This window comes from Ipomoea nil, unplaced genomic scaffold, assembly GCF_001879475.1.
Source record: "Ipomoea nil cultivar Tokyo-kokei standard unplaced genomic scaffold, Asagao_1.1 scaffold2742, whole genome shotgun sequence".
Lineage (NCBI taxonomy): Eukaryota > Viridiplantae > Streptophyta > Magnoliopsida > Solanales > Convolvulaceae > Ipomoea > Ipomoea nil.
In genome coordinates this window covers 579,377-593,683 of record NW_017619170.1, presented here as the reverse complement: position 1 = coordinate 593,683, position 14,307 = coordinate 579,377, and the positions used below count along the sequence as shown (strand labels likewise).

Below are 14,307 nucleotides of genomic sequence, written 5' to 3'. Positions count from 1 at the left end.
ACTCTGTTTTCCATCTCATGCCCACGTACCTCCCTTTTACAGGACATTCGGGATGAGCTCACACAAACTACCGAAGGGCGTGCTTGGGTAGCCCGCGCAGCAGCTGACTCTACGAGTGTTTGGACGGTTCGTGATGGTCTTCTGTTTAAAGGTACTAAGCTGGTTTTGATTCCATCTCCTAAGTTTATTCCAGTTGTGTTATCCGAAATTCATGGCTCCACTCATGAGGGTGTTCAGAAGACGATCCATCGCATCCGGAGGGAATTTTATTGGCCTAAGCTTGCTGATTCTGTGAGGGAATTCATTGCCCAGTGCACCATCTGTCAACAGCATAAGTGGGAGAACACACACCCCTCTGGGTTGCTACAGCCGCTCCCTATTCCGGAGCAGATTTGGTCAGAGGTTTCCATGGATTTCATCGTTGGTCTGCCGAAGGTCCAGGGGAAGTCAGTGATCCTAGTGGTTGTTGATCGTTTGTCTAAATACGCTCACTTCTTCCCGTTGGCTCACCCGTATACAGCATCTTCTGTAGCATCCATCTTCTACGCCAATATTGTTAAATTGCATGGAATCCCAGAGAGTATAGTCAGTGACCGTGACCCATCATTCACAAGCTTGTTTTGGAAAGAACTTTTTCTGCTCTGTCGCACAACGCTGTCCTTTTCATCTGCGTATCACCCGCAATCTGATGACCAAACGGAGGTGGTAAATCGCACAATCGAGATGTACTTGCGGTGTCTTGTGAGCAGTTATCCAAATCGTTGGGTGGACACTCTTCCGTGGGCAGAGTATTGCTATAATACTTCATTTCACTCTTCCCTCAAGACTACTCCGTTTCATATGGTCTATGGTCGTGCTCCTCCTCGCCTAATCCCTTTCGAACCAGGAACGACGAAAGTGGCTGCTGTGGATGACCTCCTGCAGATGCGAGACGAGATTTTGACCCATGCGCGTCATCACCTTCAAGAGGCTCAGGTTCGTATGCGAGAGCAATATGATAAGCATCACAAGGAGGTAAACTTTGAGCCTAATCAATGGGTTTGGATTCGTCTCCAACACTACAGGCAGCATTCTCTTGCCCGTAGGAAATTAAGCTGTCTCCAAGATGGTACGGGCCCTATAAAATTTTACAACGCAGTGGTCCTTTGGCATACAGAGTAGAACTGCCTGAGAATTGCAGAATTCATAATGTCTTTCATGTCTCTAAACTGAAGGCTTTCGTGGGTGATCCTCCTTCGCAGCTTCCGACCTTGTCACCAATCACGGATGGTCGACTAGTCCTCCAACCTCAGAGGGTTCTGCGCTCTAGGCTCAATCGTGGTTCACCGGAGATTTTAGTTGTTTGGAAGGGTATTTCAGCAGATGACGCCACTTGGGAGCAACTGCATGACTTTAAGCTCCAGTTTCCTTCTTTCAAGCTTGTTGTCCAGGAGGGGAGTAATGATGCGTTCTTTGGAAAGGCATATCAGCGCCGGATTCGAAATCGCATGGAAGATATGTAGGCAGCAAACTAAGGGAACAAATCAAGATGATCTTTTTATTTCCTTTGTTAAGTGAGTTTATTTTAGGAAGACAATATTCTGCCTTCCTTTTGAATTATGTGAGTTTATTTTAGGAAGACAATATTCTGCTCTTAGAGAGTGAATAAATCAAGCATTGAAGTTTAAGAAATTAAGGAGCCGGAGACTCCAGAAACTCCTTCTATCTTCACATTATATTCCCAACCCCCCTACTTTGCAACTTTCATTCTTCCTTCCTTCCATACACCATAGCCAAGTCTGCCTCTTCACAAACCCCAGCTTCTCGCCCATTGACGAGAGCTTTTTGCCGAGAACATAACAGAACGATTATCAATACAAGAGTAATTATTAGGATCATTCAGCAGAGGACAATGTGGTGTACTGAAAGGGGAAGCTAGGAAGTCCGTAGAGTTATTCTTTGAAGAAAATAAGGAACTTTATACATGGGATGGAACTAATCCAACATAATTTCAAAACTCCGAAGCTGAAAACTTTAACCAAATAATTTTTGTCACAAATTCAGAATATGATTTGTGCTTTCCTTGAAGCTCGAGGGAATACCACTAACTCTTTCAAAATATTACAGACCTCCGATGCCTCTACTTTCTTGTCCACAAAACTAACCCTTTCTAAAGCCGGGCAGCACGCAAGTATTAGCTTTACAAAAAGCATTTGAGCTCTTGACCCCTGGAAATATTTCATCTTCAAAGCCCGCAAACTGTTAATCTCCTTGCTCATGCAGCTACGCTCTTGCAAATACTGTAAAACGAGGTTGTTGTCAGCAGTCGCTCTTGCAACCTATACATACAACAAAACTAAAATAAGTTCAAACAACAACAGTGAGAGTAGAGTAGAAATAAATAAATAAATGTAAGTAGACCATTAGTTTCTCACGTTCGTCAAAATTTCAAGGCTATGCACCCTAGGAGAGCTGTGAAGCAAGCAAAGGATGCTGGAGATTTGTACCAGATCGGTAAAGTTAATTTGAAATAGTGTAAGATCCCTCAAGTAGTTGATTTTAACTGGAAGTGCACTCATAATAGAGCCTGCAGCCAATAGCTTACCAGCACAGAGAAAAATGATAATGCAACCTAAACACATTGTTCGGGAAATAAGAATTGAAATCTTAAAAGAGATTGTACCTCGAGAAGGTATCCATCCAGAAATAGCTTTGAAATTAGAGGCCAGTGTTCAAACAAGCTTGCTAAATTGATCCTCTCACCAGGGCCAAAAGATTTAACTTCCAATGGTGATAAAAGACATGCAAATGTAATACTTTTGCAGTTCATAAAACAACTCAGTTTAAGATTATTGCAAAGTAACAAGGAGGAAAGTGATGGTGAACAGCCATCAAAGTTCAAGTGATCCATACCACTGCAGCTTTGTAACCACAAACGTTCAAGCTTTGATGCAGCAAAGATAGAAGCAGAAACCTCTGGCTTGAAAGCAACTTGAGACAAAAAAAGCTCCTTAAGATTTTGAAAGATTCTTATAGTACCACATGGTTGTTTGAAGATACAGTTAGACAGATACAGATACGTAAGTTCTTGACACAAGAATACATAAGAGGGAAGTGCATAGAGATCACGACTGGAATTCTTCACTGTAAGTTGCCTCAATCCATGACTTGACAAGTATAGTATCCATGGATCAATGTTTGGGTACTGTGACATGTGTACATCTGAAAGGTTGACATGAAAAGTTAGAATGGGCCCAATATGCTGTAAGAGAATTCGATTGCCTATTCCAACAAAATCATTTTTGGTGACAGTGACTATATCCTGGGGATCAAGTACAAGATTTGGATGACCAGCCCATATGTATCTCCATTTTCTAGACAAAATACTTGTTCTTGCTGCATCTCGAACAGGCAAGTGATCTAGGATGCAGTTTAAAACATCCGTTGGCAAGTTAAGAAGTTGATCATCCATGGCCCTCCGTTTGCTATTTCCTGAGATATCCATTCCTAATAAAAGGAGAAACCAGCATTAGAAAATCCAATTTTAAAAGAACAGTTTACAATAATACTTAACCTTGAAAAGTTAACCATTTGATAATATCATAATATAATGACAGTGACATTTATATCTGCAAACTATGGAATCCAATGAATACTACTACATCAAAAGTTCAAAACCCATATTCACCATCACCATTCAAGCTCAAAGCAAATATATACAAAATGGAAAAAGAATAAAACATAGTGAATTGAACTATATCACTAGCTTCTCCCTTCTACATGGTGGAAAATAACCAAATAAAAACTGGTTAATTAGGGCCAACCTCTCAGTCTCAGGGTTAGAGTATTTCTAAACAAAGGGTTTTTAAGGAAGATCAAATTGAAGCTGAAGTAAACAAAAAGCTGGAAATTTTTAGTAACAGCAAAGAAAATAAACACAAGAATAGCTTGTATTAACGCTACTAAATACGAATAATGCTGGAAACACCTAAACGGAGACGGTCGGATCTTCGACGGAGCACAAGGCAGGTCCGATTCGACGGAATGTCGCTATTTTATCAATATAATCCCTTAAGGGGTGTTTGGTTGGATGTAATTTAATTGTAATTCACTGAAAGCTTCAATTACAGTGGTTGGTTGAAGAGAATTGTAATTCCATGGAATTGCAATTTCCTCCTTTTGTTGAATTGTAATTCATGGGATAACCCAATAAATTGCAATTGAATGCTTTTGGGAAAGGAAAAAGTGTAAGAAATGACAAAAATATCCTTGTTGATTGTTATTATTATTATTTTACAAGAACATTTTAGTCTTTATACAACTTTTTCCTTCTCACCCCCAATAATTCTATTCTTCCCTACCAAACAATGTAATTTAAATTTCTATATTATTCCTACATTATTCTTTTTCCACCGAATTACAATTACTTTCCTTCCTAATTCCTTCCTCCCAACCAAACACCCCGTAATAATGTCTTCCAAAACTCCACCGCCTCCAAGTGGTGTCGTGGGTAAAAATTAATTTTACGGTTTTAATTGCACTATAATGCGCACCGACTAAATATTTCAAATATTAAAATTATATTATTATATTACATTATAAAAAACTATTGTTTAGTAATCATATTTTAGGTAACCTCTGATTTTGAGTAATCATATTTTTCAATCATTTTAATGAAATTCTAAATCAATTAAATTGGGTGAAACTGGAAAAATAACAAAAGAATAATATATAAAGACAAAAATGTCCTTATTACAAATAGGAAAAGTCATGAGAATGACTAAAAATGTCTAAAAAAATAAGGAAAAAGTGTCAAATTGGCCTCTTAAGTCATTCGGATAATGCAATTAGATCCCCTAAATAAAAAAAGTTTCATTCAAATTCCCTAAACCTGTAAAATAGTTCAATTAAATCCAAATTTACCTGTATAGCAAGTTAATTCATCCCCCATCTTGACACGTGTCGCCTTTAAAATATTTTTTTATTTTTATTCTTAAAAAAAAAAAATTTTATTATTAAATTATTAAAAATTAAAAAAAAAATTCAGCCACCGGCTGTTCGACGAGGACAGCCACGATTGTCAACATGAGTTCCAGATCTGGACCTCAAACGGTTGTTCGTGAAGGAGGCAGCCACCGGCTGTCCTCGCAGGACGAGGTCCAAATCTATACCTCATGTTGACAGTCGTGGCTGTTCGGCGCCTTACAGACAGTGGCTGAATTTTTTAAATTTTTTTTTTAATTTTTAATAATTTAATAATAAATAATTTTTTAAAGAATAAAAATAAAAAATATTTTAAAGGCTACATGTGTCAAGCTGGGGATGAATTAACCTGATATACAGGTAATTTTGGACTCAATTGAACTATTTTACATGTTTAGAGGATCTGAATGGAACTTTTTTTACTTAGGGGACGTAATTGCACTATCCGAATGACTTAGGGGACTTAATTTGACTCTTTTCCCAAAAAATAATAGTCTGGGATGTAAAATGACTAATGTGGACTAATTAAATTTGAAATTGTCGCCAAAGACAAGGGACCACCTATAGTAGAATTAACTCTTAAAATAAGAATTGTCATTTAAGTTGAATAATGATATTTATGGGAGCATATATACATTATTATTGCCTAGGGATGGCAATTGAACCCGCCCCCGATGGGGAAAACCGTTCCCCGCCCCGACGGGGATGGGTTCGGGAATTTATTTCGGGGAACGGGGGCGGGGATGGGGGGAATTTTCCAATCCCCGCCGGGGACGGGGACGGGGACGGGGAGGGCATTCCCCGCCCCGGCCCCGACCCCGATCCCCGCCCCGTCCCCGAATCCCTGACTAATAATATTAATATTATATATAAATTAATATCTCTCTTGTATATATTTAATCATATTCTTGAATTTTCATGTAATTAGTATTCTAGTTTAGGTACATACATTTTATGTTCATTGTTACCGTAATACCGTACATATATCTTGTATAAATAGGCTATGTTTATTTGTTTAAATTATTATTGAACATCAATGTATTATATTCTTCATTCTCTATCTCTGCATATTCTCATGGTATTAGTAGATGATTTTTTTTTTTTTTTCATCTTTGCGATTTAAGATTTTTCCTTAACAAAACTGTGTTTCTCTAGTTTTGTTAAGAATGCATATTATATTATGTGTGTTTTTAAAAAAAAAAAAAAAAAAAAAAAGTAAGCATGAATCAAAACGGGGCGGGGATTCCCCGTCCCCGAAAAATCCCCGCGGGGACGGGGATGGGGAATAATTCCCCATCCCCGCCGGGGAACGGGGCGGGGACGGGGAATGGGGGGACATTTCGGGGACGGGGACGGGGACGGGGACCCCATTCCCCGCCCCCGCCCCGCCCCGTTGCCATCCCTATTATTGCCAACACCTAAGCTCTCATTGTTTCCAACAATTCTTGTAAAATAACCAATTAACACTACAATAATAGCACTTCCAATTTATATATTAAAGTTACAAATTCTTAAAAACCTTCTTGTATACAATATTTCACGTTGAAGAAGAATAATCTCCATTCTCGTCTAAAATAACTACTTTAAGACCATTGGGGTTGCTTACTCTAGATAGAGCCACATAAAGTTGTCGATGTACAAAAACAAGTTTCTTTAAAAGTAACCCAACATTAGGCAGACTCTGTCCTCAACTCTTATTTATTGACATTGCATAAGATAACATTAGAGAAAATTGTCTTTTTCAAACTTGAATGGCAACCAAGAATCTGACGGTGTCATTGACAATCTAGGAACCAACACCCGTATACCCACACTTTTCCCAGATAGTATCTTAGCTTCAACAACATGATCGGCCAGCCGAGTAATAACCATTCTCGTTCCATTACACAACACAAAAAAGTGATCAATATTTCGCAACAACACCAGTGGGGATCTAACTTTAAGAGCAAGAGAATGGTTAGGAATCCCTGAGCATCGCAATCCGTTGAGGAATTTCGGAGTGTGTAACTCAGCAAATGTATATGTACATATGTTAGACTGGCAAACAACGTCAGAGCTAAAATATATTCTACCATCCACCATATTCAAATTACTCATTTAGTCATTGATTTCATTTACTACCACTAGTGTTAGTGCCAATATATCTCAACCATTCAGATACTCCGATCCATATCACAATCACCCGTAGAAAACATAGGGAATGTGCTCTTAACTATTGCTTCAATTGGATCAACTAAGGTTTTAACAAATTATATTTTGCAATTTCTATGTCTGCAAGCACGCACATCATTTTCTACACTAAGCTCACCATCACCTATAGCAGCTCCCCACTTTGCAAAATTCTCAACCCATGCACGACAATCAGCATCTCCTAATGTATGTAGTCTTAACTTCTTAGTCAATCTTAGAACCTTATAACTACTCTACAAATAAGAAGAGTTGATGCTTGCCCCAACAATATCTTATCTTGTCCCCTTTGGGATCACATGCAAGATTTGTCGAAAATCATCACCAAGAACTACTATCTTCCCTCCAAAAGTCATACCTGAACTCAATAAATTTGCAAACCTCAACAAATCTCTCATTGTTCGATCCAATCTTTCAAAGCAATGCTGATGCATCATAGGTGCCTCATCCCAAATAATTAGCTTACACTTTATAATTAATTATGCAAGATCACTACCATGTGTTATTATTATTTTAACTATTAAAATTTTCCGACGAGTTTTGACGGCAATTTGACTAGAGTGACCAAAATTAATAAAAATTGCATAGTCAAGGTACTAAATTAACATTTTTAAAAGTCGTAGACTGCAATTAACAGAACCCCTATAGTCACAGGACCAAAATTGAAATTTACTCAGTTTTTTTTTCATCATTTGTTAGAACCAAACCTAGATAAAATAATCACTATTAATCATAACTTATTAATAATAAATTGAGCAGAAGAGCTACTATTACCATATAAAACAGCTAAACAAAAATATCCAAACAAAAAAATTGAATTTTTTAGTACATCAAAATTTTTGAATATTTAATAATTAAAATTTATATATAGGTCGTACTAGGAACTAATTTTGCCATAACATTAATAACTCAAATACCAAATTAAATTACGCATATAATTTCGTCCCTTTGAAATTAATTGCATTTACAATATTATAAATTTAAAATAATAATAATAATAATAATAATAATAATAATAATAATAATAATAATAATAATATCTAATCATAAATTACAATATAAAATTTTAGTAATATGATTGTTATATACGTGAGAGGGGTATTTGTATGCTAGTACTCCAATATTTCTTCCTACGAAGCACGAATGTAAAACCCCAGAATTAAAGAGTTCCAATTCCCACTACTGGAAATTATGGAATTTTCGACCACCTGAAAGTGATCTTAAATCAAGTCGAAAGCCTTGTTCCGATCACTTTTGATATCCCGAAAAATCTTTGTTGCTATTTCCGACCACTTTTTTGCTTTCAACTTGATTTAAGATCACTTTCAAGTGGTCGGAAATTTCATAATTTCCAGTTGTGTCCTCAAAATAAATGTCAAAATTATTGATTTTTTAAATTTTTTTAAAAAGGTGAAATACGCATTATAGTGAAGTTAAGCCCTTAATTACAAAAAAAAAAAAAAAAAAAAAAAAAAAAAAGTTCCATTATAGCTTCTTAACTCGACGAAAAATTCTTAATTTAGCCTATTCAAGATGTTACTGCTGATTTGTTATTAATTGGGCTTCCACGTCATTAAAAGCTCTAATTGGAATATTTAAAATAACACCAATATTGAGTTTTAAAAAAATTAAAATAAATTTTCAGGAACATAAAAGTCATTACTTTAATATATAAATCACTATGAATATTGATGGGGGAATGAGCTTGAGGTCCAAAGTCAATTGGAATTGAGGAGTGGAAGCCCAAGCTTTAATTAGGTCAAGAGGATGTTGGAGTCCATGTGTAATGTTTGTGAAGCCTATGTAAGAAGGGATGAGGGTTAAAGGTGCAAATTGAGCTAATGATCAAAGTTAACGGGACGAGAGCGTAGAGGCTGAAGGGATGCACTACTATAGAAATGTATTACAACATCGCCCTTTTTAATATCGGTTCTTTACAAAATCGACGTTAAAAATTTAAAATAATTTTCATTTTTTTTTATAAATACATATAACATCGGTTATAACAAAAAACCGACGTTATATGTAACGAAATTAAAAAAAAATACAAACTATACGATGTCGGCTCATCCGTATAAATATCGAATTAATTTTAAATTTTTTATTAAAGTTACGGCGTCGGTTCTGAATATAACCGACGTCGTAACTTTAATAAAAAAATTAAAAAAATAAATATTTAAGATATACGAGTCGGCAACAATATAGCCGGCGTCGTATATATATTAAATAGCCTACAAATCGTTAATTTCTTACAAAAAAAAACCTAACAGCTCACAACCCTTCCTCCACACTCGCACGCCACACACCGCCGTCGCCACTGCTACGCCCCTTGACACCGCCGTCACAAACCTCATTCTCGTCGCCCTCAGCTCGCCGTAGCCCTCTCGACGAACACCAGCCACCGCAACATGCCAGCATCGGGTAGCCTCTCTGCAAAAGCTTCGCTGGATGTCGCCTCGCCGCCATAGCTCGCCGCAACAGCTGGACGTCATCTCGCCGCTTCGCCGGGGTACGGTATATATATATTTATTTTTATAAAATCATTTTTTTAATATTTATTTTGAATTATTTTTTATATATTTTGAATTTTATAATTATAGTTCGAATTTGTTATTATCTTTTGAATTTTATAAATTATTATTGTGTATATTTCGAAATTTTAGAAATAGTTGTGTATATATTCATAATTTTATGAGTTATTGTGTAAATTATGAATTGTTGTGTGTATATTTGGAATTTTATGAAATATTGTGTATATATTTTCAACTTTTAGAAATTGTTATCTATAAATGTTGAATTTTAGAATTATTGTGTGTATATTTTGAATTGTATTTTGTACATATTGTGGTTCTAGCTTGCAAAATAGCGTGAGAATCTAAATTAAATCACCTTAATTAAGTTATTCATGTATAGTTGTCGACTCAAATCATAGATATAACTCGAATATATAACTCGAATTGAAGCCTAATGTTGAGGTTACTTAGTTAATTTATGTTTTTTTTTTTTTTTTTTGTTGGGATATGTTTGGAAGAATAATGAATTACGGAGTATATAATAACATAAATAAACATGAACTGACTATCTTATCATATATATTATATAAGTAAAACTAAAATTAAACTTTTTTCATTCGTAAAATTTGAAAACTTGAAAATGGAATTTAATTACCTAGAACCCAACAGGGGCTTCCAACACCAGTAGAGGGCATTTCTAGCAAAGGCATTATTAATTAATTGATAAATCCCAATCAAAGATGCCATTATTTGTGCATATACATGTATTTTGTGCAGTTGTACGAAGTGGACAAAGAAGATATTTATACTAGATTGTACCAGGATCGGAGGCCAAGCTTCTGTTGAACTCCTAAAGATGTTTGATTTTTATTTTTTATTTTTTTAAGGTGAAATACGGCTTATAGTGAAGTTAAGCCCTTAATTACAAAAAAAAAAAAAAAAAAAAAAAAAAAAAAAAAAAAAAAGTTCCATTATAGCTTCTTAACTCAACGAAAAATTCTTAATTTAACCTATTCAAGATGTTACTGTTGATTTGTTATTAATTGGGCTTCCACGAAGTTATAATTGGAATCTTTAAAATAACACCAATATTGAGTTTTAAAAAAATTAAAATAAATTTTCAAGAACATAAAGTCATTACTTAATTAGTATATAAATCACTATGAATATTGATGGGGTAATGAGCTTGCGCTCCAAAGTCAATTGCGATTGAGGAGTGGAAGCCCAAGCATTAATTAGGTCAAGAGGATGTTGGAGTCCATGTGTAATGTTTGGGAAGCCTATGTAAGAAGGGATGAGGGTTAGAGGTACAAATTGAGCTAATGATCGAAGTTAACGGGACGTGAGCGTAGAGGTAGAAGGGATGCACTATTATAGAAATGTATTACAACGTCGTCTTTTTAACATCAGTTCTTTACAAAATCAACGTTAAAAATTTCAAATAATTTTTTTTATAAATACATATAACATCGCTTATAACTTATAACAAAAAACCGACGTTATATGTAAAGAAATTAAAAAAAAAAAAAAGGAAATTAGAAACTATACGATGCCGGCTCGTAAATGAGCCGACGTCGTATAGTTATCGAATTAATTTTAAATTTTTTATTAAAGTTACGGCGTCGTTTCTGAGTATAACCGATGTCGTAACTTTAATAAAAAAATTAATAAAATAAATACTTAAGATATACGAGTCGGCAACAATATAGCCGGCGTCGTATATATATTAAATAGCCTACCGATCGTTAATTTCTAACAAAAAACCTAACCGCTCACAACCCTTCATCCACACTCGCACGCCACACACCGCCGTCGCCACTACTACGCCCCTCGACATCGTCGTCACAAACCTCATTCTCGTCGCCCCTCGACTTCGTCGTCGCCCCCGTCATAGCCCCCTCGACGAACGCCAGCCGTCGCAACAGCCCAGCGTCAGGTCGCCTCTCCGCAAAAGCTTCGTCGGACGTTGCCTCGCCGCAACAGCTGGACGTCGTCTCGCCGCTTCGCCGGGGTTCGGTAATATATATTTATTTTTATGAAATTTTTTTTAATATATATTTTGAATTATTTTTTATATATTTTGAATTTTATAATTATATTTCGAATTTGTTATTATATTTTGAATTTTATAAATTATTATTGTGTATATTTCGAAATTTTAGAAATAGTTGTGTATATATTTATAAGTTTATGAGTTATTGTGTAAATTATGAATTGTTGTGTGTATATTTAAAATTTTATGAAATATTGTGTATATATTTTCAACTTTTAAAAATTGTTATCTATAAATGTTGAATTTTAAAATTATTGTGTGTGTATTTTGAATCATATTTTGTACATATTGTGTGTAAATTATTGTGTGTATATTTTGAATCATGTTGTGTGTAACGACTGTGAAATACACGATCATGGTGAATGGCATTGCTGGGGGGCAGGTGGTACCCACACGGGGACTCAGGCAGGGAGATCCTTTTATCGCCCTATTTGTTTATCATATGTGCAGAGGGACTCTCTATGTTGTTACAGAAGGCACAGATGGAGGGGGCTATACATGGTTGTAGAGTTGCTAGAGGAGCACCCTCAATGTCACATCTGTTTTTCGCAGATGATAGTCTCTTATTTTTCAAGGCGAATATCCAGGAAGCTAGTGTAATCAAACAGTGCCTGATTCGATATGAGAAGTTGTCTGGCCAGATGGTGAATTTTGACACATCTAGTATTTGTTTTAGCAGAAATACTCAGGAGGTAATAAGGATGGAAGTGGCGGCTTGTCTCGAGGTGGAGCAGGCAACGAATTTTGGAAAATATCTTGGGCTACCGTCTTTTGTAGGGAGGAATAAAAGGGTTGTCTTTTCATATGTGGAAGACAAGATCAGGCAAAGGATTGGTTCATGGAACAAAAAATTGCTATCACAGGCTGGTAAGGAAATACTCTTGAAAAGTGTAGCACAATCTATGCCTATATTCTCCATGAGTGTTTTTTTGCTTCCTGAGACTGTGTGTATGTCTATTGGGAGAATCATTAATAGATATTGGTGGGGGTGTGGAACAGAAAGAGGTATACACTGGAAGGCGTGGGATAAGTTATGCATCCCCAAGAAATATGGTGGCTTGAGTTTTAAGGATTTAAGGGCATTTAATTTGGCTATGTTAGGAAAGCAGGCATGGCGGCTCCTAACAAATCCCACTACTTTGGCTGCAAGGATATATAAGGCACGTTATTACCCCACTACTTCTTTTATTGATGCAAAAGTACCCCACTACTTCTTTTATTGATGCAAAAGTAGGGAGCTGCCCGAGTTATTGTTTGAGAAGTATAATGGCAGCACATGGGATTGTATGCTCAGGTGTGCGTAGCAGAATTGGTAATGGCAGAACGACATTGATCTGGGGTCATCCCTGGTTACCAGATAATCCCAGTCCACTGGTCAAAACTATTATGCCTGAGGAGTTGGGAAGTGCCTGGGACCCCCATATTTTAACAGATTTATTTGACGACCCAGAGGATGTGGCGCGTATTTCTATGATTTCGGTTAGCCCGGACTATGAGGACACGTGGTTCTGGTTAAAGGAGCCAACAGGAATCTACACGGTTAAGAATGTTTATAGGCAGATTGTTGGTGATTATGAGCATAACCCGGGAACTTTTGATAAATGGGTTAAATTATGGAAAATGAAAGTACCACCCAAATGGAAGACCTTTTTGTGGCGAACTTTATGTGATATCCTCCCTACCACAAATAATTTAATTATGAAGAGAGTTGAATTGGAACCTGTGTGCCCAATGTGTGGATTATTTGATGAAAATGTGATGCATGCCTTAATTACGTGTGATTATTCGAAAATGGTATGGGGTATGTCGGGGTTACCTGTTATAAATATTGTGACAGATTCTTTGGTGGCATGGCTTATGAGAATTTTTTATGCTTTAACAGAGGATCAGTGTGGCCTAGCTGTATCTATTCTCTACAATATATGGAATGCCCGAAACACCGCTGTTTGGGAGCAGTCCCTTCCGCGACCAGCACAAGTCACCCGGTGTGCTGCAGCAGCCGTGCGTCTCTACCGCCAGGTTCACCAGCGTGTTCGGGAGCCGGAGCTTGCTGCAACGTCAACGACAATAGGGGACAGCCGACCGAAGTGTTATATAAATGCAGGTTACAGGCACAACACCGGGGAAGTGACATATGGGGCGGTGTTGCTTTCTCATCACGACATGTTTATGGCCGCAACAAGTGGCAAGTTATCCGGGGCCTTCTCAGCTGTGATGGCGGAGGCGTTGGCTTGCAAAGAGGCCCTATCATGGCTCAAGGAACGAGATATTCAGAAGGTGGACCTTCTCACGGATTGTTCAGAATTGTGGAGTGCACTATACTTAGGCTCTACACCAATGTTGTCTTATGTTGGGATCATTGTGGACCAGTGTAGGACAACTATGTTTTTATTTATTCATTGTTCATTAAGTTATGTCTCCCGAACATTAAATTTACATGCTCATACTTTAGCTTCATTAGCTTTTGATCAGGAACAACCTATATATTGGGACTTTGTCCCTCCTGACACTATCATTCAGTTCATTTAATACTATATCGCAGATATATTTTTCAAAAAAAAAGTTATTCATGTATAGGTGTCGACTCAAATC

General features: G+C 36.7%; 4 protein-coding genes across 4 annotated transcripts; 2 read left to right on the top strand and 2 right to left on the bottom strand.

The window, feature by feature from the left end:
- Positions 1–2,007: 2,007 nt before the first annotated feature.
- On the bottom strand, positions 2,008–2,760 carry LOC109156583. The gene is made up of 2 exons (XM_019304435.1): positions 2,415–2,760; positions 2,008–2,318 (listed from the first exon to the last, which is right to left on the bottom strand). The coding sequence occupies exons 1-2, from the start codon at positions 2,619–2,621 to the stop codon at positions 2,040–2,042; spliced, it is 486 nt and encodes a 161-aa protein (XP_019159980.1). The 5' UTR covers positions 2,622–2,760; the 3' UTR covers positions 2,008–2,039.
- Positions 2,725–4,494, bottom strand: LOC109156597 (F-box/FBD/LRR-repeat protein At1g13570-like). Its single transcript, XM_019304450.1, has 4 exons — positions 4,442–4,494; positions 3,968–4,033; positions 2,797–3,486; positions 2,725–2,735 (listed from the first exon to the last, which is right to left on the bottom strand). The coding sequence occupies exons 3-4, from the start codon at positions 3,482–3,484 to the stop codon at positions 2,725–2,727; spliced, it is 699 nt and encodes a 232-aa protein (XP_019159995.1). The 5' UTR covers positions 3,485–3,486; positions 3,968–4,033; positions 4,442–4,494.
- Positions 4,495–12,077: 7,583 nt separating this feature from the next.
- On the top strand, positions 12,078–12,938 carry LOC109156596. The gene has a single exon (XM_019304449.1). The coding sequence runs from the start codon at positions 12,078–12,080 to the stop codon at positions 12,936–12,938; it is 861 nt and encodes a 286-aa protein (XP_019159994.1).
- Positions 12,939–12,981: 43 nt separating this feature from the next.
- Positions 12,982–14,244, top strand: LOC109156595. The gene has a single exon (XM_019304448.1). The coding sequence runs from the start codon at positions 12,982–12,984 to the stop codon at positions 14,242–14,244; it is 1,263 nt and encodes a 420-aa protein (XP_019159993.1).
- The last annotated feature ends 63 nt before the right edge of the window (positions 14,245–14,307 follow it).

Excerpts from the sequence above, each read along its gene's own strand:
- LOC109156583 (XM_019304435.1), bottom strand. The coding sequence starts at position 2,621 with ATGTGTTTAGGTTGCATTATCATTTTTCTCTGTGCTGGTAAGCTATTG. Across the intron at positions 2,319-2,414 it reads GCCTTGAAATTTTGACGAAC|GTTGCAAGAGCGACTGCTGA; the intron begins GTGAGAAACTAA and ends TTGTATGTATAG.
- LOC109156597 (XM_019304450.1), bottom strand. The coding sequence starts at position 3,484 with ATGGATATCTCAGGAAATAGCAAACGGAGGGCCATGGATGATCAACTT.
- LOC109156596 (XM_019304449.1), top strand. The coding sequence starts at position 12,078 with ATGGCATTGCTGGGGGGCAGGTGGTACCCACACGGGGACTCAGGCAGG.
- LOC109156595 (XM_019304448.1), top strand. The coding sequence starts at position 12,982 with ATGGCAGCACATGGGATTGTATGCTCAGGTGTGCGTAGCAGAATTGGT.